This window comes from Chinchilla lanigera, unplaced genomic scaffold, assembly GCF_000276665.1.
Source record: "Chinchilla lanigera isolate Chin_1 unplaced genomic scaffold, ChiLan1.0 scaffold00041, whole genome shotgun sequence".
NCBI classification, from domain to species: Eukaryota; Metazoa; Chordata; class Mammalia; order Rodentia; family Chinchillidae; genus Chinchilla; species Chinchilla lanigera.
This window is the reverse complement of record NW_004955442.1, coordinates 6,534,322-6,561,503: the sequence shown is the minus strand read 5'-3', so window position 1 is coordinate 6,561,503 and position 27,182 is coordinate 6,534,322. Positions and strand designations below refer to the sequence as shown.

Here is a 27,182-nt window from a genome sequence, read left to right as displayed (position 1 = left end):
TTTATTAGTAACATCTGAGCCATGTGTAGTTTGGGGCCATCATGAATACAGCTGTTAGGACTGTTTCTGTACACGTGAGTTGGTGAACATATACACGTTTTATGTGGATCTGGGAATGAAATTTATGACCAGAGGGTTCACGTGCCCTGAGCTTTGGTCATGGTCACACCACTTCCCATTTCCATCGCTGTGAGTTTGTTCTGGAGCTGTGGTGGCCCCGCATCCCTGCCACTTTAATATTGCCCTGAAGTGTATGTGGTATTTCACTGTGGTTCTGTCATTTCCTGGTGGCTAGCGCTGTTGATCCCTGTCTCTTATGCTTATTTATCATTCAGATATCCTTTTATGAAGCAGTTGTCCAAATATTTTGCCTTTTCTTTTAAAAAATTGATTTGTAGAAGTTCCTTATATATTTCAGACATAAGTCCTTCCTTCCTATACAAGCACTGCAAACGTCTTTCTCACTCTTCCTTAATATTTGTTGATGATCAGGAATACTTCATTTTAATAGTCTAGTTTATTTGTTGTGTTATTGATCTAGGTTTTCTGTCCCAGTTAAAAAGTCTTTGCTTATTCCAAAGTCATGAAGACTTTATGTGTTAGTTTTCTAGGTTAGTCTTAGCTGGGATTTATTTTTGTATGTTGAATGTGTGAGAGGCTTAATTTTTTTCTCCTTTATTGATACCAATTGACTGAACACCGTTTACTGACTATTCTTTCTTGAGTGCCCTAAAGTATCACTTTGGTCATAAATCACGTGTTCATATATTTTTAAGTATTTTTCTGGATTTTGTATTATATTCCTTTAGTTTACTTATTCTTGTGCCAGTATTGCCTTGTCTTAAATACTATATTTATAATGAAACAATATAACTTTATATCTGTTAAGTGTCTTTTGACTTTATTAAGGTTATTTGGCTGTTCTTGGCCTTTTGTATTTCTATATGCATTTTTTTTATACACCTTGTCAATTATTTGGATTTTTACAGGTGTAATCATGTTTTTCCTTTCTTTTTCTTCTTGTTTTCTAAGTGGTGAATTTTACTTCTTCCTTTTCAGTGTATATTATTATTATTATTATTATCATTATTATTATTATTTGCTTTATTATACTCTGTAGGGCCTCCAGTATGCTGTTGAATAGCGTTGGAGATATGAGTGTCTTTGTCTTATTCCTGATCTCAGAAGAAAAGATTTATCTAATTAGGACAGTTCCATTCTATAACTCACTGCTAAGAATTTGTATCAACAGATGTTGGATTTTATCAAATGGTTCTTTACTTGCATCTATGGAGATTGACTTCTGTGTGTTAAGTCATTCTTGTATTTCTAGAATAAAACCAACCAAGCAATGACATGTATTACAGATTTGATTTTAAGACTTTTGCATTTATGTGTATGGAATAGATTAACATATGACTTTATTTTTTTTGTAATTTTCTTGTCATAATCTGGAGTCAAGGTTATTCAGGCTTTATAAAATAAGTTGGAAAGTATTTCCTTTGTTTTCATTTCTATTTGTAGATGAGTTTGTAGACAGTTGACATTTTTCTTCATCAAGTGGAGTAATTTACTGGTGAAGATTTCTTTGTAGAAAGGCTTGCCAGTATGGATTTACTTTTTTTTGTGGTACCAGGCATCGAAATCAAGGCCTTGCACTTGCCAGGCAGGTGCTGTGCTGTTGAGCTACATCCCCAGCCCTACTTTAATACCTAATTAATAGGTATAACATGATTTTAGTTTTCTATTTTGTCATGTGTGCATTTCGTTAAGTTATGTTTTCTTAAGCACAATGTCTATTGCTTTTAGTTTTATTTATTTTTATTAGTATTATTGCTTTAAAAACTTCAGAGTTATTGGAATATAATTGTATAGTATCTGTTAATCATTTTAATATAAGATGGTTTTAGGGATGTCGCTCTTTTTTATTAAAGAATTTCACTCATTCATTTATTTTAAACAACAGAAAGATATTTCTCATAGGAGCCAAAAGTCTGAGATCAGGTATCAGTGTAGTCATGGTGATGGCCTTTTTTCAGGTTGTATAAACGCTGATTCCGTATTGTATTCTATATTCTCACTTGATGGAAAAAGAGCTGGTCACACTTTTGAAAAAAAAATAGCTTTATTGAAGTATAATTTAGTTTTTGTTGTTCAGTGCTGGGAATGTGCCTTAGTTTTCTCATTGCTGGAACAAAATACCCGATACCCACAAGTTAAAGAAGGAGAGGTTTATTTAGCTCACAGTTGGTAGAGGTTTCAGTTCTTAGTTGGCTGGTTCCAAGGCAGGGCAGCATGGCAGAGGGGCATGGCAGAGGGGAAACAGTTCATGGCATGGCAGTTAGGAAGCAGCATGCCTTCTTTCTTCTTTGCCTTTTTATTCCATCCAGGCTACAACCCTCTTGGTTGGTGCCACTCAGGCTCAGGATAGGTCTGCCTTCTTCAGTAAGACCTCATGGTGCCACACCAGAAGTATGTTAAGCCAATCAGTGGACTAATCCAGTGTCACACACTAAATTGTTTTTATAGCACTGCACCACTTCACATTCCCAGTGTAGTATAAAATGCACCAGCGGTGCACAAGCGCTTTAGTTTCTTCACATCTTTGCTAACACTTGATATTTTGTTTTTGCATTTTTAAAATTTTTATTTCTTTTTAATTTTAAAAATAAAAGGAGGAAAATATTAACAGACAGACAGCATTTTACAAAATAGCAAAGGAACAGTACAGACAGTACGGAGTTACAAACAAAGTGGTAGGGAATTAACAATGCTTGTTGTATTACTTATTGATATCTTCAAAGTGGTTTCTCATGAAAACAGATATAGACGTGCAGTGCTTATCAACCAAGGACTCATTGACAGTTTCTTTCAGCAAAGAAATACAAGACAGTAGAACAGCCATGTTGACTATCCTGCATATACATACATACAAACTTTCTCCTTCTTTCCCTTCTCTTTTCCCACATGTGGAAGCAACCCAAATGTCCATCCACTGAGGATTGGATAAGAAAATTGTGGTACTTTTTAATAATGGAATATTAGCTGTAAAGAAAGATAAACTCGAGGCTTTTATAGGTAAATAGTCACACCTAGAGACCATACTCATAAGTGAAATAAATCAAACATACATGTGCAAGCACCGCATTGTTTCACTAGTGTAAAACCTGAAAGAGTTAATTTAAACTAGGAGATATGATAGACATTGTGAATTGATAGGAAAGCACTCAAAGGTTTTTGCATTTTTAAATAATAGCCATCTATTATATATGAGCTGGTGTCTCATTGTGGTTCAGAGTCATTTGTGAGCTCCCGACCCAGTTGAGTGGACTGTGCCCTGCCCATAGTCTTGTCTTTTTTTTTTTTTAATATCTTTTTTTGTCTTTTTGAGACAAGGTCTCACTGTGTAGTTTAGGGCAGCTCGCCCAGGCTAGTCTCGTAATCACAGTGATCCTCCTGCCTCAGCCTCCCAAGTGCTGGGATTGCAGGTGTGTGCCACCACACCTGGCTCCTGAGTCTTTTTGTCATCCAGCCTATGAACAGTTCTGCCTGTTGTCTTGACTGTTGCCTCTTTCTTGAAGGTCAGTGACTGGGTCTGTCCTCACACATCTTTGTAGCTCCAGTTTATTGCAAGGTACCGGGGCATACACACATAGAGGCCACTAACAGCTATTTTTTTTTTTTTTTTTTAAGGCTATGCTACTCAGTTTCCTGGGAAGCCAAGTCCCTGCCCTCTGCTTTCTGTACACATCTTCACAGTCTGTTGGAAGCAGGTGTATTAATATACCAGCCGCTATAAAATTAGATAGACTGACTTCCGTGATCCTCAGTGGGGATTTTTGAAAACGGTTAATTGCATTTAGTTCAAAGCAGAGTTAATATTTTGCTTCATTGAGTCACGTTGGGTAACAGTTTCATTTCTGTAGAAAATTAATTTTGGAGGAAGCTGCATGTGCCTGGACAGCCCATCCTTTAGATAGTGAGGGGAAGTCCACTCCTTCTCCTCCCCTCCCTGTAATGCTTTCAGTTCCCTCTTGGTGTTTCTCTGTTGTTGTTATGAACTTGCAAATCTGCTTCTGGTGAAAGAGATCTTGTCTGTTAAAGGTGCAGAGGAAATACTATCTAGGAGTGGTAGAAATGATTAACAGCTGGTGGACAACATCTGACCTCATGGAAAAAGCCAGAAACCAGGGTACTATTCTGCATGAATTGAGTGTAAAACTGTGGGTCATTAGGGTGTAGAGATGTCCACAGGGTCCTGGGGAAGATCTTTAATATCTGAGCTGGCATAGGGCTTGGGCTAAGGGTTGTGTAAGGGACATGAAAGTATTCCAAAATGTTAAGATCTGGTATAGCTAGACTAATGCCTCTTGGACAAATGTGACCTCTGGATGTTTCAGAGTGTTTAATCTTTTTTTTTTTTTTTGTCTTTTTTTGAGACAGGGTTTCACTATGCTGTTCAGGTTGGCCTTGAACATACTTTTTAGTCCAGGCTGGCCTCAAACTTGCAGTGATCCTCCTGCCTCAGCCTCCCAAGTGCTGGGATTATAGGTGTGTACCACCACTCCCAGCAAAGGTGTTTAATCTTGATGTTCCATGAATGAATACTTCGCCTTGGCATCAGAGTTTTCAATTTTTATACTATAATTGTCTAGTTTAGAAGTTCCAGTGGGTCCTTTACTTTGCTCCTGTCAGAATGTAAATGGCTCCTTAGCACAGGATGGGATATGTTCCCAAAAGGACATGAGGCACAAGTTTCAGAAGTCCTAGTTTCTTTGCTGCTCAATAGATTTCCCATTTAAACTAAGCCATAAAAGAGCTACAGTACTAATTCATGCTATAAAGTAGATGAATCTCAAAAACAGTATGCTAAGTGTAAGAAGCCAGATGTAAAAGGACAGATACTGTATGATTCCATTTACGTGAAGTACCTGCACTAGTCAAATTTAGAGACACAGAAAGTCTGTACCAGAGATCAGAAGGGGAAAAATATGGGCGTTACTATTTAGTGGATACGGAGTTTCTGTTTGGGATAATGAAAGAATTCTAGAAGTAGACAGTGGTGAGAGTTGTAGAACACTGTGAAATAGACTTAATGCCACTGAAATGTATACTTAAAAATGATTACAGTGATGACTTTTATTATATATCTTTTACCACAGTTTTTTAAAAAGTAAAAAAAAAAAAAGTTTATCCACATCATATATAAGTTTTATTATGTGGTTCCTATTTAAACTACGGTCTCTTTAGACCAAAACACACACTTAACCCAAGTAACTAAGAAATCTAATTGGACTTGAGCTGCTGATGCTCCCCACATCTGCTTCTGTCTCTCAGAACAGCTTCTGTGTAGGTCAAAGTCTTTTCAGGAAGATGTCTGTACGGTAGGGGGAAAAATGACCATAGGTGACTTCAGGTTTACCTGGTCATTAGAACTACTTGTGGAACAAAAGTCAGTGAACTTCTTCCCTTCCTTAAGGGATCAGATAGTACATATTTTAGACTTTGTAGGCTATGTGGTGTCCATCATGACTACTCAGCTGTACCATTGTAGCGGGAAGGCAGCCCCAGATGGTATGTGAACAAATGGGTATGACTGTGTTCCAATAAAACTTTACTGCAAAAACATGTGGTGTTAGCCAGGTGTGGTGGCACACGCCTGTAATCTCAGCACTCAAGAGTCTGAGGCAGGAGGATTGCTGCGATGTGAGGCCAACCTAAACTACATAGGGACACCCTGTTTCAAAAAAAAGAAAAAAAGGTTCTGGGTAAATCCAGAACACAGTTTTCCAATAGTTGCAGAAAGACAACCAGGCCTCATCTTGCAGTGATCCAGGTAGAAACTGTGTGGAGGAGACTGTGGTTTAGGGCTAGGACTAGTGTGAGGTCAGTAAGACTTCTTTTTGGTCATAAAATTTAAGGGATAACAAAAACCTCTGCCATCATGATACTAACATTTTCATGTAATATTAAAAAAGCCAAAATTAGTTCAAAAAATCTGTAATGAACAAAATATAAATAGGGTCAGGTTGAGGATGAGGTTGGAGGTGCACTCCCTGCTGAGGCCTGGGATTGCGGGGGGAGGAAGAGGGTGATGTATGCTGAAGGCCTCTTCACAGGGAACTGAGTAGAATATGTTTCTTGTGGGAAAAAGGGGTACTGTTCCCAGAAGAGGGAAAGGGGTACTCCTTGCTTGTCTTGTGCCTGGGATTTTACCTCACTGTACAAAATGGCTCTGTTCCCACTCTCCACCTCTCTCAAACCGGGAAAGGGGAATCTGGGCAGAGCTTCATGCCCTGAGCCAGCTGCCAATAATGTGTTTTGAAATACTTGTGTCTTAATGATATTAAAAGCTATTTCCCATCAACTGCCAATTATATGACAGGTAAGTTAATTATGGCTAGCCTACAGCATTTATTGGATACACACTATATGTATTATTTTCTCATTTTTCCATGATAACAATCTTTAGAGGTAAATATTATAATCCCCATTGTGTAGATGAGGAAAACAAAGGACAAGGTAAGTCACCCAAGGTCACACAATGCCTCAACTATGATTTGAGCCAAAGTATTTGTCTTATAATCTCCAAAGTGTGAATTCCTGGCATTGTGAATGAAAGCCGAGGCCTCTCTTTGCCAAAAGCCAGTGTTATTATTCATCCTCTGTTAACAAGTGCCCCTAGGCAGCTCGCTTCAGCACCCCAGTCTTGGCTCTTGTTCTTTTTTTTTTTTTTTTTTGTGGCTCTTTTGCTCTTGTTGGCAGTTGCTTTAGGGGTTCTGAGAACAAAGGGCCCTTGCATACTTTTTGGAACTTATCCCATGTTTCAAAGCAGATCGGTATTTCTTCCCAAATTAAGTTATGGACACTGCCTGCTTTAAATGGCAGGTGAGCTGCACTTTAAATAGACCACATTAATTCTAGCAGTGGAAGTGGAGCCCTGGTAGGATAATTCTTATCATCGTCAGCATCGCTCCAACAAGCTTTGAAAGGATTCTGTAGCAGTAAGCAATTTGCAAAATTGAAAGGTGAAAAACACTGTGAAATGTTCATGTGCACTCAAGGTCAGAGGGAAGTGACTGCATTTTTCAAGAAAGGCAGGATGCAGGTGAGAGTCACTTGATCTGAAATGTGATGGAAATGCAGGTGGTTGTCTGAGTATTTCAAAACACATTATTGGCTGCTGACTCAGGGCATGAAGCTCTCCCTAAATTCCCCTATCCCAGTTTGAGAGAGGTGGAGAGTGGAACAAAACCATTTTGTCCAGTTGTGTGCTTTGGATTGGTCTGACAAATTCTGGAAGGGGATTAACTTCACATGTAAAGGTTGAGACAGAAGACAGTTCTGGGAGAACTTCCCCATTGCTGGTTTTGTCAGTTGTCCTGGGAAGTTTATTCTAAAGAATCCCAAAGGGTGGCTGGATCCACAAATATATATGTGCACTCATACATATGTATATGTTGAGATGCTGTTAGCAGCAAAAGAGGAAACCGCAGAAATGTCCTCTTCTGGGGAGGTAATTATTAAGCGGACTGTGATTGGTCATCATAAGCTGGGCATTATGCTCAGCACTGGCTCTCTGTGTTCTCCAATTTCCCCAGTAACCCTGGACACGTCAGTACATTTGTACTTATGGGAGAGGCATCTGAGGCTTAGCATAGTTGAGTGAGTTGCCCAGAGTCATTCAGTTGAACGATCTCTTCACCTGGTTGTCCTGCCTACTAGACTGGAAGTGCCTTTAGGGATGAGCCCTTGTTGTTGATACCTGGTATCCAGGCCCAGCCCAATTCATGGCCCACAGAAAGAATGCAGTCAGTCCCTGTTCAGTTGACTTGAAATAGCAGAGTGAGTGTATTAACCTGGTGCCTGGTTTCTGGACTATGTATATTTGTGTTCTTCAAAGACTACCACATTCTGGGGCTGAGGATTTAGCTCAGCAGCACAGTGCCTGCCTGGCAAGTGCAAGGTCATGAGTTTGATTCCTGGTACTGTGGCGGGGGAGGAAGACTACCACGTTCTCAGAAGGGTCTATGGACCTGTTAGCTCATGGACTGAAAACTGGGTTTAGCAGTAGAGACTCAGTTTTTACCCCTTTGGAAAATAAAGCAGTTATGAACATGCTCCTTAAGAAAAATTTTTTTATTAAATGTTTGCAATACATGATAGTGATGTTTGTTTGAGGGAATTGGTACATGCATATAACATGTCTGATTATTTTCTATTCCATGCCCCCAAATCCTGCCTTCTTTGAATGTGCTCATTTTGAAGAAAATCAAGTTTCCTTATTACATAAGGCAAAATGTGTTTGGTGGTTTGCAGTTGCCTCTGAACTTGTCCTCAGTTGTACCACTTACTGACCATGTAACAGTATCATTGTATGGGCTCTTCACCTGTCCAGGCCTTATCTTTTACATGCAGATACCCTTGGTCAGATGTACAGTGTTGGGTGCGATGGCTGGTGTATACCTGTAGCTAACATTCAATGAATTGCAGTTACTGCTGCTGCCCTTATTATTGGCAGCGTGCAAAAGTGTTGATGAGCTGATGTTAAGAGAAGAAAATAGATCACAAAATTAGCTATATACTAGAATTACAACTATGGAAAAAAGCTGCATGTGGATAAGAAAGGTGGACTTGAGGAGGCTGTAAGTTGTTATAAGAATATTTTATAAGGGTGTTTAAAATGAATGAATCTGATGCTGGCAAAAAAGAATGATTTTTATGAGTACATATTAACAAACTCTTAAGCTTTCTTTTAAAGCCTTAAATCTGTTCCTACTCCTAGACCTAGAAATTCAGCCTATGAAAATCTCTTCTAAGGAGCTAGAAATGTGAACAGTTATTTATGTATAAGAATGTTCTTTGCTATATAGAGGGAATTTTGGCAGTGTATCATATTCTTTATAACAGAGAAATAGCTGTATTATGTTTCACTGGGAAGGCATAAAAATCATGTTTGAAGACTTTTTTGTTTTGTATTGTGTTTTTTGAGACAAGGTCCTGCTATTTTAGTCCAGGCTGGCCTGAGCTCACTATGTAGCCTAGGCTGGCCTTGAATTCATGATCCTCCTGCCTCAGACTCCCAGGTACTGGGATTACATGCGTATGCCTGAAGACTTAATGGTGGGAGGAAAAAGTTTGTGATCTAGTCCAAAAGTGAACAAGGCTAGAAAATTTTAGTATGACACACTCTTTTTTTATGGCTGACATAACAAATTACTACCAAGTTGTTGGCTATTTATTTATTTTTGAGATGGGATCTTGCTTTTCGCCCAGGCTGGCCTTGAACCCTTGGGTTTAAGTGATCCTCCTGCCTTCTGAGCAGCTGGAACAATAAGCTCATGCCACTGTGCCTAACTTAATGTTGGTGGCTTTCAAACAACACAGACTTATTTTCTCTCGGCTCTGGGAGGCCAGAAGTCCAAGATCAGTTTTTCTGGGTTAGGGGTAGGCTGGTTCCTAACCCAATGGGGAATGGAGGCTGCAGAGCAGAATCCACTCTTGCCTTGTCCAGCTTTTATTGTCTGCCAGAATTGTCTGGCTGTGGCTGCCTCATTCTAATCTTTGCTTCCCTGGTCATACCACCTTCTCCTTTTCTGAGTCAAACCACTTTCTGCTTCTTTATAAAGATACTTGTCACAACAAGGGCCCTCAGGGGTTAGCCAAGATAATCGTCCCATTTCTGGATCCCTAATTTAATCACAATTACAAAGCCTCTTTTGCTATGTTAAGTACCATTCATTGCTTCCAGAGATAAGATATGTTTTCTGGAATCTTAATTCAGTCTGTCACAAATATTGATTTTTGTATAAAAAAGATAGGTGCAGGTAAACAGATTGGAAGGAAATTCTGGAAGATGTTCTGTAGTCTTTTTTTTGAGATTGGGTCTTGCTATGTAGTTTAGACTGGCCTTGTACTCACTATGTAGCCTAGGCTGTCCTCGAACTCACAGTGATCCTCCTGCCTCAGCCTCCCAAGTGCTGGGATTACAGGCGTGCACCACCACACCTGGCTTGTAGTCATTTTAATTTTTGAATTTTCTCTGTATCTCCCACCTTCTCTATGCTAAAGAAGTAGCTCTTTTCCAATCTAAAAAGTTGCCTGGGATCCATTGCTCTAAAAATGATGAGTGTTGCAGGCCAAGTGACACAGCCAATATGCTCTCTCCCCAGAGCCCGTGTTCTGGTACTACGTGAAGGAGGTCCTCAACAAGCACGAGCTGCAGCGCTTCTACTCCCTGCGCCACATCGCCTCGGACGTGGGCCGGGGCCGGGCCTGGCTGCGCTGTGCCCTCAACGAGCACTCTCTGGAGCGCTACCTGCACATGCTGCTGGCCGACCGAGGCAGGCTCAGGTACCCAGTGGGAGGGGTTCCTGGGAGGGATGCTGTGGAGTCCAGGGTGAAGATGGCAGAGTCCAGACAGAGTCAGATCTCCTGGTTTGCAGCCCAGTCCTACACCTAGTGTGAATGGGTCCCATCCTCAGCTTTCGTCCGTTCAGCTGTCCTGTGGGGACACTTGGCAGGAGAATCAGTGTGAACGCCTGTTAAAGGGGTGTGCATGGGATCTGTGTACAGCAGCACACAACCAGTGCTTATTATTATCAAGGCTGTGGGTATGTAGAAAGCTGTTTTCTTATCCTGGTTGTCTTCATTTTGTGGAATTTTAATTTGGGATTGTTTTATGCACTCAGTCCCAAGCTGACTGAAAAAAAAATAGGGAAATTTTAAGTTAGGAAAGGAAATGTTTTGTTTTTATTAAAATCTTTGTTTTTTCCCTTGGTAATAAATGTAAAATTCATTCTCTGAGCCGGGTGGGGTGGTGCACACCTGTAATCCCAGCACTCGGGAGGCTGAGGCAGGAGGATAATTGAGAGTTCGAGACCAGCCTGGGCTACAAAGTTAGCTCAAGGCCAGCCTACACTGCATAGCGAGACCCTGTCTCGAAAAGACAAAAACAAAACAAAAAAATTCATTCTTTCTACAGGTCAGTGACAAACAGTTCAAAAGTCTCAGTGACATGAAAGAAGCAAGTTTATTTCCTCCTTGTGGTGCATGTCTGTCATGGCAGGGTGTTTGCATCTCAGGGACTCAGGATGACCAAAGGCTCTTCTACATATATTTCATTTATGAGGCATGTGTAGAGCAGGGTATGAATAGGAGTCATGGTTGAACTCAGTACTGACTGGTAAAGCCTCTGCCCACAGGGATACTTCTACTCTTGGTCACACCCAAGCTCAGCAGGATGGGAGGCATAGTTAACCATGGCAGTGGCTCTGAGTAGGAGCCTAGTGATGATATAGTCAACCACATTTCCTTAAAAACAGTTGAAAATGTTGTAGAACCCACTGACATGAAAATTTAAATCACTCATAATTTATACAGATCTAGCTCTAACATGTTGGCATTTTCTCTTGTCTTTTTAATTTTAACTCATCATATTTTGATCTCTCTGGTTTGACTGTGACTATTTTCCTCTGAGAATGGTAGTCTAGACATGTTTTATGTCACCTGATGGTACAAACGAGACAGTGATCAACCCTGCCCTGGTTCCTTGAATAACTTTCAGATCAGCAGTGCCCTGGACCTTAGTATTGAGATTTCATTTAATTCAACAATCTGGCATTTTATCAGCATCATGGTGCAGTGACTTGATTTTGTATCCTGCCAAGGGTTCCTGGCCCAGGTTTCTCCTTTTGCTTGTGTTGCTGTAGTCACTACTCTACCAGTAATTCCTTGGTTGTTCTGGGATCAGGTGTTATGGATCTTAAAAATACCCTTGAGAAGGAAAAAAAGAAAGCCAACACCTGATGCACTTCTCCCACTGATGTTGCCTGTGACACCTCATCCAAATGTGTGCTCAGACCCTGTGGCTCTGAAATGGGAGGGTTTGAAAGCCAGGACAGCTGACATTGGTCACCGGTGTGCGGCTCAGGGCCAAAGTTAGGTGGCTGAAGAAAGTCTGTACCTCTGAGCACTAATGCACTTTAGTTAAGGAGAATATATTCAGGTTTCTTAAAATGAATTTTTGTGAAGCACTTTCCAGCAAGTTATTTGTAAATAATTCACAGTTACATCCTCAGTGCTAAAGTTGAATTTAACAGTGGGAAGTTGAAGTGAATTGCAGTTAAGAAATACAGTGGATCTTCCCTGAATCACTAGCCACTTACCTAACTCAATGTGAAGAAACCAAATTCAACATGCATGAAAACTGGCTCATATATTCAAAGGGTCACAATTGTGAGAGTCAAGTACAGTTGAAAATATCAGCTTGACCTTGTGGTTTTTGCTTCTACTAACATTTTGCTGGGTAAGTATATTGGGAATGATGTGTCTCTTCTCTCTTTCCATTTGTTCATTGTATTCAGTCGCATCAGCAGATAAATTTTTTCCAGTCTCTCAGTGAAATACAGGCCACTCAACACTCATTTGACTCTTAAAATTGAGCTTTGACTCCATTAACATAGAATTGGTGGGGAAGTCATGGCATTGAGGGTATTTGGTTGTTATTGCCTGACAGGGAATTATATAAAGAGCTTGGAAATTGGACTTGGGAGACATGCTTTTAAGCTCTGATTGTTGTATTTATTGGCTGGGTAACTTTGGATGGGTTGTACAAGCTTCTCTGACACCCTCCCTCTCAACTGCTATTCAGATTCATGGGGCTTTTTAGGCCTCCCAGTCTTTTTTAGGGATATTTGGGCTTTTGGGTTGGTAGCTCAGGCAGGTACTATAAGTGAATGCTATGGTTGGTGGAGCCCTGGTGCTCTTTAATTTCTTTCTGAAATTGTTTCTTGTTTAAATCAAGTCAGGTGAACCCTGTTGGCCAGCTTGGATTTCCCGTTTGTCTCTTGGGGATCTTGCTTGAGTGGAAGTCACCCTTCTGTCGTCTTCTACTGTACTGCTTTATAAACACATTTACATATTTCTATTTTCAGTATTCTAAACCCTGAGGGCTGAGAGGAACAGTGAGGAAGTCCTAGGATGTATTCGTTCAGACCTCTGTGTGTAATCCGAAGCTTCAAGCCAGCACAGACCTCAGACATAGTGCTATCTTCTCTGGGATGACTGACCAGACACAGATTTTCCAAGGAACTGCCTAATGGAATTGTCTAGGTAATGGATGCAGAGAACTACTATTAAAAACGTTTTCCTTTTCTTTGATTTTGCAGCACTTTTTATGAAGACTGGTCTTTCGTGATGGATGAAGAAAGGTCTAGCATGCTTCCTACCATGGCAGCTGGTAAGCCTGGCCAAGGCCAGGGGTCCTGGGAAACTTGGTCAGCAGAGAGGGCTGTCTGGGAGTGGATTTATAGGCCCAAGGGATGCTGTGATCTTTTCTGTCCTGTATCAACTTAATGAATCACTCATCATTGTCCTTTTAGTGCCTTGAGTGTGAGTACATTTATCTAGAATTTGATACTTTGGAAGACAAAGCATAGGGTTAAAGAGTCTTGGTTGTGGCTTGGTAGGTATAATACAAAGAGCCAGGAAATTAGAGATAGGAATTTTCCTTTGAATCCTGGCTCTACCCCTTGCTGGCCATATCTTATCATCTTTGTTACCTTCGTTTTTCTCCTATGTGAAGTAGGAACCCTGACATTTCCCCAACCACTGTTGTAGGGTCGTGAGTCAGATGAGGTTAAGAGCTGTGTTCATGGTATGTCAGTGTGAAAACCCTAGACTGATGTAACTTGGTGGTTGCTAAATTGTTTGGTATTTGACTTTTACTCAAAGTATGAAAGATGGAATCAACCAGACAAAAGTGGGTGGCTTGTATCTTTTTTGCAAATTCTTTGTTATTTCCTTTTTAGTTTTTCTCTCAGAAGTTTACACTAAGTCCCACATACTGAAGATTATGTTAGCCTTATCTGAGGATGAGAAAAAGCCACAGTTTGATCATGATTTCCTTTGTAGGCCATATAACCAGTGTAAGTTTTTGCCTAATGTAATTATAGTGATATTATTGGTACATATTTTAATTACTAATTGAGCTAAGTGTTTCTGGTAGGTGATTTTTTTTAATACTTAAAACCCTGTGAGAGAGATAATATTGTTCCCATTTCACAGCTAAGGAGACCAAAGCTCAGGGAGATTATAAATTGCTTGCCCAAGGTCTTGAATTAGTAAGTGGCAGTGGTGGGGATCACCCCCCATGGTCTGACTCGAGAGATTGTGCCTTCATCTGCTTCTAGGTGATTGTTTGTATTTCTAACTTGCCGGGAGGAAATCTGGAAAGACTCAGTTCATGTGATAGCTGGTGTCCACTGGCCCATTTTGTGGAAGGTTTTTATAAATATTTGAAGATCAGTGCATGTCCTTCTGTGTCTTATATTATTTGTGCCTTGTTGGCACAAATACACCTGATGGAGGTGTATTTGCTCAACATCAAACACTCTAGACTTTCCCTTTCTTTGGGCAGGTCTGAACTCCATACTTTTTGCCATTAACATTGACAACAAGGATTTAAATGGGCAGAGTAAGTTTGCTCCCACTGTTTCCGACCTCTTAAAGGAGTCAACGCAGAATGTGACCTCCTTGCTGAAAGAATCCACACAAGGAGTGAGCAGTCTTCTCAGGGAGATCACGGCCTCCTCTGCTGTATCCATCCTCATCAAACCTGAGCAGGAGGCTGACCCTCTGCCTGTCGTGTCTAAGAACGTCAATGCAGGTGAGCAAGGATAGGCACTTGGGTGAAACGGGGGTAGGTTAAAGGGAGAACAGGGTGACTTAGGGGAACACTTCATCATCTGAAAGTCATTCCAAGAAGAATGGAGTCTGATACACTTGCATCTTCAGTTTATGTTTGTATTTATTTTTCTACTTCATAATCATGCCAAAGGAAATCAGACCGCCTTACCTAGATGTGAAAATCATGGAGAAGGAAAGCAAACTGTTCAGTAGGAGAAAACCAAAAGTGAGGGATGGTAGCCATGAAAACCCAGATAGATTGATCCCCATTCATTCATTCATTCATTCCCTCACTGTGTTTCCTGTGCTTGTAAGTAGACAGATTACCAGCATTTACCTCATAGTCTCCTTTGGGGTGAGTGAGGGGAGATATTTAAAGACAAATTATACAAATAACGTATTATCCTTATGGTAAATATAGCCAGGCATAGGGTGCTTTGGAGAATGAATGCTGTTGGGCTTGTCTTTGTTGTGGGTTTGACATTTAAGCAGAGGCCTGAAGGAAGAGATGTCAGCTTTGACTCTAGGTTGTGAGGAAGTAAAATAAAATTGATTCAAGTAAGAAGTAAGCAAGAAGTTTATAATTTCCCTTGAGCATTTGGAGATACCTAGTATTTTGTAGAGTAGAATGGGAAATTTTGAGTTTGCGTACTAGTCTGTATAGTCCCAAGTCCCTTAAGGCAGTAATTATGGCCTCCCTTTGGAAGTATTATTTTTTTATTTTTATTTTTTGGGCCTCTCACTTTTTTAATTTTAATTTTTAGTAGTACATGTTTGCAGTAAATAATGATTGCATCCATCGGGGGGAGTTGGTACATGTACTAACACATCTTAGTCTTTGGAATTATTAATGATAGTGAAAACTCAGAATGCCATGGGCTCTTTAGTACACAGAGACCTATTTATCTTACTCTCTCTTTCTAGAGCAGAGACCTCATACGAATGATGTAGGGAACGGGATGGTATAGAGCTTTGTGTAATGAAGATACTGAAATTTAGATACTAAATTTTTGAAATTTAGATACCTAAAGTCCTAACCATTTTGGAACTGTTTTTTTCACGATTATCTCACAGTTATACTCCACTGGTGAGGTCCTACCAGGCCGTACTTTGGTTTATTTCTATTAGAGTTATGGGAAGTGGCTTAATGTGTCTCATATATGAGCTGATTATTAAGAGAGGTGAACAAGTGGTCTCATCTTAGTTCTGATCCCTGAGGCAGTCTTAGTTTCTGCTTAGCCTTTTCTGTATAACAAATGACAACAAAAGACCATGGCTTAAACCCACCACATGTCATTATTTTTGTTTCAGTTTTTTTCTGGTGATACTCAGGATTGAATTCAAGGCCTCATGCATGTTAGGCAAGTTTTCTACTACTGACCTACATCTCCAGCCCGCAACATCATTTTAAAAATAATTCCATGAGTTGGCATGGTGGTGCTCTTGCTAGTTTCCTTCTAGCTCACTCATGGGACTTCATTCAGGTGGTGGCTGGGTTGGACAATCTCTTTCTAGAGCAGAGGCCCCGTATGAATGATGTAGGAAACAGGATACGGGAAGGTCTCACTGATGTGCCTAAAGTTATACTGGGGCCTCAGCAGTATATGTGGTTCTCATCCTCCAGTGGCTCCTTTAGGGAGTGGTGTCAGGTAGCAGTTCAAGAGGGCAAAAGCAGAAGCCATGAGGCCTTGTGACACCTGGGGTCTAGAATGCAATGTTATTTGTGCCATATTTCATTGGTCAAAGCAGAGGGCTGCACCAGGCTGGGTTCAAGATGCAGACACAGATGCCTCTTTGAATGGGGCATGGTACAGCAATGGGAGGGATTTGTGGTCATGAAGCAGTGCACTACAACCTCCAGACTGTTTTCTTATCTTATCTACCAGCCACGAGAGTATTTTCTGTAGTGGAATAATGCAAATCACTTCAGTAATGGTAACACTTTTTGAATCAAACTGACTACAAGAAGAAATAATAGCAACTTATATTCTGTGTTGTGTTTATTTAAATCAGAGGTAGAGGCCCATATCCAGTTTGTTCGTGTTCTGTAGAGATATTTAAGATTTAGAAAAATTGGAATATGTCTTACAGTTGTTTCTCAATAGGATACTAGAGGATTTTCCATGACCTACAGGTAAATTGGCTCAATCATTTTTTGACTTGCTTACTTTTTCTTACACCATATCTTTTCTTTTGCTAGATGCCAAATGTAAAAAGGAGCGGAAGAAGAAAAAGAAAGTGACCAACATTATCTCATTTGATGACGAGGAGGATGAACAGAACTCTGGGGACATTTTTAAAAAGATACCTGGGGTAGGGGAGAGCTCAGAGGAAAACTCAGACCGCTCCTCAGTCAATATCATGTCAACCTTTGAAGGCCCCTTTGGGCCAAATTCCAATGGAAGTCAGAGCAGCAACTCATGGAAAATTGAGTCTTTGTCTTTGAATGGGGAGTTTGGGTACCAGAAACTTGATGTGAAAAGCATCGACGATGAAGATGTAGATGAAAATGAGGATGATGTGTATGGGAGCTCATTGGGAAGGAAGCACATGCACTCAGGGTCACCAGAGAAGTAAGTTCCACTTTGAGTTTAATGCAGGAAGTTACATAAACCACTTTCTCCTTCTATGGTAGTGGGTGAGATAAGAGTGTAAGGTTTATATTTGTTTAGGGCATTATTCACTTTTCATGTCTTTATTTAGGAGGAGGGACTGTTAGCTTGGCATTCTCCTGAGAGCTAGGAGAGGGCAAGAGAGCATAGTTGAAGGTATTTAATACCAAATGAGGGTGAAGTTGTGTGCCTTGAACTCCTTGCTTTGTACAAATGACTTGTTTTCCTCACATCTCTAACTTAGTGCTAGTGTAGACAGTTCTGGAGGAAGGCAAGATTAGCCTAAAATAGCAAAGTATCATTAATAACAATCACGGTCTTAGAGTCTGGATAACCTGGGTTTCTGTTTACTTGCTATGTGACTTCACTTGGTTTTTTTTGTTGTTGTTGTTTTTTTGGTTTTTCTCCGGTACCGGGCACCGAACTCATGACCTTGCCTAGCCAGGCAGGCGCTTTGTCGCTGAGCTAAATCCCCAGCCCCTTCACTTGGACTGGTTAGGCAAATTGCTTTACTTCCCAGAGCTTCCTGCCTCAGATGACACCTGTTTGGATAGCAGCACCTGCTTGTAGGGGTGTTGTACAATCAATGCGATGCTTCATGTGAGGTGTTTGGCATAGGGGCTGGCACATCTGCAACATAGGTGAGCTGCTGCTGCAGTTGTACTGCTTGTGTTATCTCTCCCTTTCTTTCTCTCTCTCTCTCTTTTTTTTTTTTTTTTTTAAAAGACAGGGTCTCACTATGTAGTTCAGGCTGGCCTTGAACTTGTGGTGATCCTCCTGCCTCAGCCTCCTGAGTGTTGGGATTGCAGTCACGCACCACCATGCCTGGCTTGTTATACTTCTTATGCTCAGTCTTCTTATTGTCACATAGGCCAGTTACATCTTCAACTAGGCTTTTGAGTACATAGTGCCATGCTGTTTGTGGCTGATATCATGGCCCAGCACATTAAAGTGTAAAAAGAATGCACATGAATGCACTTTTCTGTGTGGCCAAAATATCATAGTGTTATTTAGGTGCCCAGTGTGCCTCTAGACCTAAGCTTTTGATTTTCATATTGTTTTAATATTAGTTTTTATTTTCTCGTGAGATTGTGCCTATTTTTTGCTTTTATTTTTGCTCTTGTCCGTAGTCACATGGCATAGGGGCTGTATTGTGGGAATACAGTACAAGCGTTAGTAGTCTTACCTCACTGATCATCTGTGATGCCCCAGATGTTTCATGGTACTTCATAGTATACAGTAACACCTACAGCAGTGCATGAAGTTAGTGGGTATCCTAACTTACAGATGAGACAACAGGAGTCCATAGGTTTGACATTTGCCAGAGCATTTGGCAAAACTGGGAGTTAGGTTCTTGTATGCTATACCCAAAGCTTATATTGTAAAATATTTTCCATGTTTCTATATTTAAGAATTATGTAATTATGCATATCATTTGTTTGATATGATGGTTAATGTGATGGTCAATTTGACTGGGGCATTGTGTATCCAAATTGAACATTATTTCTATTGTTTGTGAGGAAGTTCTGAATGAGATTAGCATTTGAACTGATGGGCTTGATGCCCTCCCTCCCCAGTATGGGAGGCATCCAATCCCTTGAACGCCTGAATAAAACAAAGACTGGAGAAAAGGAAGAATTATTTCCTTTCTGTTTGTGAGTTTGAGCTGGTACACTAGTCTTCTGCTGCCCTTGGACTGTATCTTAGTTACTTTCTCATTGCTGGGACACACAATACTTGACACAACTTAAGAAGGAAAGGTTTATTTTAGCTTTTAGCTTATAGAGGCTTCAGTCCATAGTTGGCTAGCTCCAAGGCAGTGCATCATGGCAGAGGGACATGGCAGCGGAGGCTTGTGCATAGCATGGCAGGTAGGAAGCAGAGAGGGACCAAGGGAGGCAAGAGGGAGATATCTGTTCCAGGCTTCTCCTCTGGTGATCCACCTCTTTCCACCAGGCTTCAGCTCACAATGTCACTCCCAGTTATAAACTCGTCATCAGTAGACAAATCCGGGGATGTGTATCATTCCCCCAGTATCAAATATCCAAAAGCCCCACCTCTGAGCAGTGAGGTTTTGGGAGACATCTAGATGTAAAGTGCAACAGACAAGGATTGGCACCATCTGCTCTCCTGGTTCTTGGGGTTCAGACCTGAGTTGAATTATATTACCAGCTTTCTGGGTCTGTAGCTTGCAGACGGTGGGTTGTGGAACTTTCTGCCCTCCATAATCGTGTAAACCAATTCTTCATTGTAAATCTGTATTTATATCTCTGTCTAGTTATGTGCATTCCCAGTGGGTATGTTTCTCTGCAGGACCCTAATATAGTTGTTACTTGTCAGTCACTATGTCATGACTTGCTAGAGGTTTACCCCACTGTTGAGTGTTTAGGTAGTTGGTAGTTTTGTTTGTTTTGTTATCAGCCATTTTGAGTGGACATTTTCATGCACAAGGGTGCTCTCCACTCCTAAATAATATATTAGGGAAGCTTTTCAGCGGTGTTGTTCATAGAGTATGAATGTTTGTGTACCTGGGAATTAAGTCTTGGGACCTGCTGAATTATTTGGGGTTCTTCAGAGAAACGGAACTAGTTGGGCAAGGAAACAGAGAGAGAGAGAGAGAGAGAGATTGAGAACTTTTTTTTTTTTTTTTGGTTTTTCTCCGGTACCGGGAACCAAACTCACGACCTTGCGCTTGCCAGGCAGGCGCTTTTGCCGCTGAGCTAAATCCCCAGCCCCAAGAGATTGAGAACTTTTGCTTCCTGTCTCCCTTGATCATTCTGTCTGTCTCTACTTCTTCCTCTATCTCTGACTCTGTCTATCTTTTTCTCTCTTTTCTCAATTTGTGTTAAGGAGCTGGCTCATGGGATTGTGAAGGCTGGCAAGTCTAAAATCTTAGGGTAAGCTGATAGTCTGGAGATCCACTGAAGAGTTACAGTTCATGTCCAGAGGCATTCTGCTTGCAGCATTTCTTCTTCCCTTGGAGAAGTCAGTCTTTTTCCTTTTGAAGCCTTCCTCTGGTTGGATGAGGCCACCCAATTATGCAGGATAATCTACTTTACTCAAAATCTACTGATTTAAGTGCCAATCTTGACTAAAATGTGTCGTTATAGAAACATCCAGAATAACATTTGACCAAATATTTGGGTAATGTGGCATAGCCAAGGTGACACATGCAATTAACTCTCACAGCTGCCTTTAGTTCTTCTGAGCCTTTTAGGAAATAGCATTGTAGGTGAGTGCCTCTGAACTGAATCACCCCATGGGTTCTATGATCTTAGATAGACTCATTCCTTTTCCTGCCCTGCTGGTTTCATTGAATGGAGCCTGGAGGTGGAGGCCAGCTTGCAAGCCAAGGTAGCTGCTGGCATTGTGATGTGTGAGAGTGCAGAGCAGTGCTTAGTGACCTATACAGGGTCTGAGGCATGGAGGACAGCCTCCCTGGCACACAGAGGGTCTTGACTGAACATTCTGCAGAGCAACCTGACAAGGAGCCGAGGAACGATGAGGTGACTTACAGAGTAATACTTCAATTTTTATTTTAAGCCAGTGGTCACAGGAAGGCTGAGGGGCTGGAGTGCAGCAGTGTGTGAGGGAGTGTGGGAGGCCAGCAGCAGCTCCGCGTGGATTGCCATCGCCCCCGGGAAAGTCTGGTGCTCTGATTGTCTTTCAGATGATCTGTTGGCCGCAGATCATCTGAGTGGTAATTAAGCCACTGCCTGAGGAAGACCCTTACCCTCCTTCCTCAATGTTAGCCACTAGTACTAGCTTTCCTTTTTTTGATTTCTGAAGAGAGCATAATACCTTTATTATGGAAAGGAGTTTTTTTTAAGCACTCTATATGTTGCTCTATGACACCAGTAAGGAAGTAGGGTGAAAACATAATTCAAAAAGTATTACAATCATGAAAAGAAAAGTTGTATCTCATTAGGAGTTGATAAATGTAGAGTGAAACAAGGCACCATGTCTTACCCATCACACTTGCCAAAATTTAAACTGAGAACAGGATGAAAGCCTAGCCCTGTCTTAGCACCCTGATTGGGGCAAGGGGGCCAACTTGTTCCTGGTGGGCCTGGTATTCCGGGCACTCAGGGTGTTCAGCCTCTACACGGTGAGAGAGGGTGTGCATAAGGGCTGTTGATCGCCTTAGGGAAAGCAGTTTGATAGGATGTCAGGAAATGTTTATTCCTCGACTCAGCGGTTCCCCTGCTGACAGTCTGCCTGAGAACATACTGTACTCTCAGCTGAGGGAAAAAGTTGCTACAGGGAGACACCAAAGTCCTTATTCAGAGAGGCAAAATGCTGGAGCTGACCTTTATGCGCAGCCACCGAGGCTCAGTACCAGCACGGTATTTCGGAGTTAAACTTTAACATCTTAACACTGAAGATCTCAAACCTCTTAAGTGATGTTCCAGAGTATCTGTTAGTAGGAAGATGGATTATGCATTAGTATTGAATAGGAAAGGCATGATAGAAAATTGCACACATAGTTTCATTAAAACTATGCAAAGAAGAGGCTGGCAAGCAGGCAAGCAGGACAGTCAAGAGACAGTATCCTGCCAGTTGTGTTTTGGGTGATGTGGCAGTAGCTGTTTTTCTCTCCTCTTTTCCCAACCTTATCCAGGATTTGAAGCAAGTGTCTTATCTCTCTAATGAAAAGCAACACTTTTTGGAGACAATGTCTCACCATATAGTCCATGGTGGCCTTGAACTCATGATCCTCCTGCCTCAGTCTCCCAAGTGCTGGGATTACAGGCATGCCCCGCCATGCCCAGCTCCCATTATTGTATTTAAGCAAATCTTGGTGCTGTATTTGGAGGTCCTCTTTACCTCAGAAATCATGCTAACTCATTTTGAAGTGATGGCCTGGACCACTACTTCCAGTTGTATTTGGAACCTCATTGTGTGGAGGCCTGGCTTTACCTTGCAGCCACTCTGCATATGTTGCTGGGAAATGGCAAGCATTGGTTTTGAAACAAACCAGAAATCCTACTTTCCTGGAGCTTGTAGGATGGCTGTGGAAAAAACTGAGTCCTTTTGCTGTCTTCTCTGAGAGGGGTGCCCCTGACGGCTTCTGCATCTGTCTCCTTGGTTACCAACTGGTGGATCAGTGCCCTAAGAGGGCACTTCTAACTGATTCCAAGGCACAGCCAAGTTCATTTAAGACTTTGCCCAAGTTGGGATCTGCTGCCAGTATGCAGGCCCGAGCAGCTTCTCTTTTGGACCATACCCTGCTACCAGTCTCATTTTGTTACCAATGGTATTAAATGGTAAATTTTGCAAAATTCTGTTCAATGACAAACATCTGTCCTGACCAAGAGCTAGACAGGGCTGAAAGGAGACCATGTCCTCCTGCAGCTAGGAATGGTTGTTACATTTTTTAAAGGGTTGTACAGAAATTTCCACATAGAAAAGTATGCCACAAAGCCTAAACTGTTTACTAGCTGGCTCTAAAATGTTTGTGGATCTCTGCCCTAAAATAAAGAAACACTAGGCCAAGCCTAGTGGTATAGGCTTGTAATCTGGGAAGCTGAGGCAGGAGGATCACGAATTCAAGCCCAGTTTAGACAATCTAGTGACTTAGTAAGATCCTGTCTCAAATAAAAATAATAAAAAAGAAATTGAAGATTTGGTTCTTTGTGAAGGCCCTGTGTTCAACCCTTGGTCTCACCCCACCTCCCCAAAGTACTTGTAAAATACAGAAAAGCTATATGTTATGCCACTTGATGGGCCAGAGGCTGGAAACCTCTGTAGTTGTATTTGGAAGACAAACATCCTTGGTTCTGTTGTGTATGGCTGATGACTTGGATGAGTCACATAATCTTTCTTTTTCTCTCTTTTCCCTCCTTTCTTTCCTTTACAGGGTAGGTATCGCTATGCTTTGCCTTGGTCTTCTTTATGTATGACTGACTTATAAAGTGATTTTATAGCCTTTAAAGAACTAAAAAAATAGATCTTGATATTTATTGGTGCTTCCTGACTGCCCAGAGGCAAATGCTGCTGTGGACAAATACTTGGTCAAACAAACTCAGCAGAACAAGCTTGGTGTTATGAAGGTTGTGCATATTAAATTTGTACTTTGTAGATACAGTGACAGTGTAACAGGTCATTTGAGCCTGGTTAATACTTGATCTGACCTTCCTTGGAAGGGCCCCAGACACTGCCTGATCTGATTCTCTCCTTTTACCCACGAGCGTCTGAGATTCAGCAAGGCAAAGCAAAAGTGGCCCAGAGTTGTTTGACTCTGTCATTTCAGGACCAGGAACACCCTGGCATCTTCCTGTTTCAGCCCTTTGTACATGCTACTCCCTCCATTTGCCCACTGCCTTGTCTGTCCTCTTCACTCAGGTCCTTGTGCTTCTGTCATCTCACCCATCCTCTTCTTAAGGCAGCTTTCCATGACCTTCCCGACCAGCTCTGTGATTCCGAGCTGCTGCTTTGCATCTCCTTGCAGGGTGATTTGTGCTCCTCACCCAGTTGGGCTCCATGAGGGCAGGATGAGCACTTTGCTCCACAGTGAGCATAGTGCCTGGTTTCAGTGGATGCTCAGTAAGCACTGGCTGAAAGACTGTGTCTGATCCAAACTCTGTTGTCCTGACTCCCAGCCCACACCTCCTCTGTCTTTATACCACCCTGGCCTGGGTAGTTCCAACGATGCACTGTGGAGGCCCTGCTTGTGGTGAGTCATGAGCTCTCAGGTCTGTACATGGTCATGCATCTGTATTCTTTCACCTTAGGCCACTGGATGGGGATGCCTGCCTCTCCCAGGTGCACAGCTGGGCTCCACTGCAGGTGCTACATGGTGACAACGATGTCCTCTTCCCTGTCAGTGGAGTGGGCTCCTGTGGTTCCACAGGTGAGTACTTCCTGATTTTTCTTTTCCTCCCATCAGAACTTCAGCTCTAAGAACCAGCAGGAGGAGTATCTGAGTTACTTGTACAGGTAGGAATGGGAACCAGGAGACCTAGAGCTCAGGCATGGCACTGCTTGTGGGGACCCAGAAGTGAGAGGGGCTGTGCATCTCTTACTGAACTGGAGCATTTGGAGGTGCCCTCAGCTGAGTGAGTGTGGCTGTGCTAGCTGGCAAGTCTCAGGGAGCCTTCAGCCTGGGATTTTCTCCCTCACCAGTGGCTTGTTGAGTTGGATCTTGTCAAAGTTGACTACAAATAGTATATTATTTGCTCCTTTGAAAATGGGAGAAGGTAACTGAAGTTCTGTCCATAAAGACCCTGCCACCTTGTGCAGAAAAGTACTGAGGGCCCAGGAAATACCTCAGGGCTTAAGCATCTGCCTTTGCTTATGGGTCAGTGTTTCTGTACCATTCCACGTGGTTGGGCACACGTGTGCATGGTTCTTTCTTGTTTTCTTTAGTTAGAAAATGTTGTGGGGAGGTGTGGGTGTGCCACGCAGCTCGTACAGTACCTGACCCAGAAGGGTTTGGTTGCTGTCACTGTTTCCTGAGCACTGTTAGTTTGGAGAGTTCTTTGCCTACCTAACTCAAACATCTTCTCATTTTCCTGGGAGACAAGTGCCTCTTCTCTGGGCCTCATTTAGGAAATTGTACCTGAGGCCCACCAGCTCCTTGAGAAGCTGTGGAATTTTGTATTGAACGATAGACCTATGTCACCTGGTTAAGAGCAGAAACCTTCCTACACTAGCTAGATGGGAAAGACTGTCACTGGGTGAGGCATAGTCCCAGCTCTGGGAAGTTGAGTAAGTGTCTGTAGTTGTGGGTGTGAAGCAAGGCTGAGGTTAGTATATGGTTGAGTGCTCATGTCTGTCAGTCTGGGAAGCAGATGATGGTGATGAGAATGATACAGGGCTCACCAGGCCCGGAAGGTGTCCAGCAGTCTGAAGTGACTGACTCCAATTAGCTTGCCAACCTTGCCACAGCCCCGAGGAGAGGGTGTTACTGCTGCTTGGCCTCTTCCCTGATTTGCAGTGAAGACTCTCTGAGTTACTCTGTCAGTGCCAGGCATGTGTAAGGCTGTGGTTAGGTGGCAGTGCTGTAATAGATGTGTGTGGGCGTCCATGGCGCAGGGGCTGGGCCTTGGGTGGAGAGGACTCTGGATGAGGAGATGTGCTGCTGTCTTTATTCCTGTTTCTCAACACCCTCTAGGCAATATGACATTGCCTCTAGTTTGCCATAGCCCCCTCTTTACCTGTACTTGGATGAGAGGTTAATAGTGCAGTCTCAGCCATGTGACCTTCCACAGCAACTGCAATATCTCTCTGGGCCCCAATTAATCCCAGAGAGGGCCGGGGATATAGCTCAGTGGCACAATCGCTTGCCTGGCAAGCGCAAGGTCCTGAGTTCGATTCCTGGTACCAAAAAAAAAAAAAAAAAGTAAAAGCTTTCAGTTTTTGGCCAGGCATGGTGGCGCACCCCTGTAATCTCAGTACTTGGGAGGCTGAGGCAGGAGGATCGTTGTGAGTTTGAGACCAGCTTGGGCTACCAAGTGAGCTCAAGGCCAGCCTGAACTGCATAGCAAGACCATCTCAAAAAGACAAAAAAAAGAAGTCCCAGAGAGGGACAATCTGGTGGCTTTGCTCCTGCTTGCAGGCCATACTGTAGGAGCCCTACATCTTCAGACTGTCCTACTGCAGAAGGCCAGGAGTCGGGGACAGTCCTCATCATTGCAGGTCCTGACAGTGTCAATGTGGACTGAGTGTCTGGGGACATGGGCTAGGACTATGCTCACCAGAAATGATGTGTACAAGCCACTCTGCCATCTTTTAAATTTACTGCAGTCATAAAGCTGCCAAGAGTTTTCCCAGCTTGTGACAGCCTAAGGAGCAAACCTGCTGTGGATAGGAGCATTGCACAGGAAGACATGATACTTGAGGACTTTGCGAAGATACTGGAATTGGATCGAGGAGACTGGTTAATTGACTGGGATGCTGAGTCATGTCCAGTCCCTCCTAGCCCGTTGCCCCACTTTTGCAGGAGCATAGGGGCCAGGTGGGGCCAGCACAGTTCTTCCCTGGTGGGTCCTGCCAACATCTTTGTCTGAGACTCCCTTACTTTTGCTCAGCTTCTGACTAGTGTCCCTTCTGATTGACACTGCCCCAATTTAGAGACATTACCGCATTTTCCCTCATTCTTGCTGCAGAACCGTTTTGTCCTTTAACGTGACTTCTCATACAGCAGACTTCTCACCTTGGCAGAATTTTCAGTTATCTTTGAAAATGTCTTTGCTTTTACAGTCACTGCCATTGGGGGTAGAGAAAAAGGGAAGGAAAGAGATAGAAGGAGAAGTCTGTGTTGGGGAGGATGGGTATCTTTGCAGCTAAGTCCTAGGAGGAAGAACAAACCTGAAGGAAACCCTAAAAAGAAATTTGCCTTCAGAATCTTGGGTGAGATAGCTGTATGTTTAGTGGGGCTGCATGTCCTGGGTTAGGGAGTGAGTCAGAGCAAGGAGATACCAGCTCCGGCTCACACCAGGAGATCTGAACAAGCAGATTGAGGGTTACACACATGAGGTCCTCTGGACGTGTATGTGAGCTACAACAGGGCAAAGTGAATTTTACCAGTGTCTGTTTAAAGCAGTGAGGGAGGGAGAGCTCTCAATGTTTTTTTCAGGGAGAATAATAAATGGAGGTGACAGAACACCCCTTCCTACTCATCTGAGATATAAGAAAGTATTACTTAGATTTTAGCAGATGCATAGCCAATTTCTGAGGGCTGCCTCTGATTCATTTGAAACCTCAGGTCCTCTAACCCGTTATTTTCCTGTCGGGTCTAAAGTTATCAGCTTCTCATTGTCCTCCCTGTGGGCTTTTGGAGTAGTTTGTTGAGGCTGAGGAGGAATTTTGTGATACCACTATGACCCGATAAGATTCATTTTAGAGCTAGCTTTACCTTTGTGAGTGTCAAGGTAATGC

At 42.3% G+C, this 27,182-nt stretch overlaps 1 protein-coding gene across 2 annotated transcripts in view; it reads left to right on the top strand.

Annotated features, from left to right (window-relative positions):
• Snx29 (sorting nexin 29) overlaps positions 1 to 27,182 on the top strand; it is a 525,079-nt gene that overhangs the window by 45,937 nt on the left and 451,960 nt on the right. For both annotated transcript variants that reach the window (XM_013517836.1, XM_005391150.2), the window contains exons 5-9: positions 10,173 to 10,353; positions 13,170 to 13,240; positions 14,420 to 14,668; positions 16,889 to 17,261; positions 24,035 to 24,153. In XM_013517836.1, the coding sequence (XP_013373290.1) occupies positions 10,173 to 10,353; positions 13,170 to 13,240; positions 14,420 to 14,668; positions 16,889 to 17,261; positions 24,035 to 24,153 (993 nt within the window). The remainder of the gene's footprint in view (positions 1 to 10,172; positions 10,354 to 13,169; positions 13,241 to 14,419; positions 14,669 to 16,888; positions 17,262 to 24,034; positions 24,154 to 27,182) is intronic.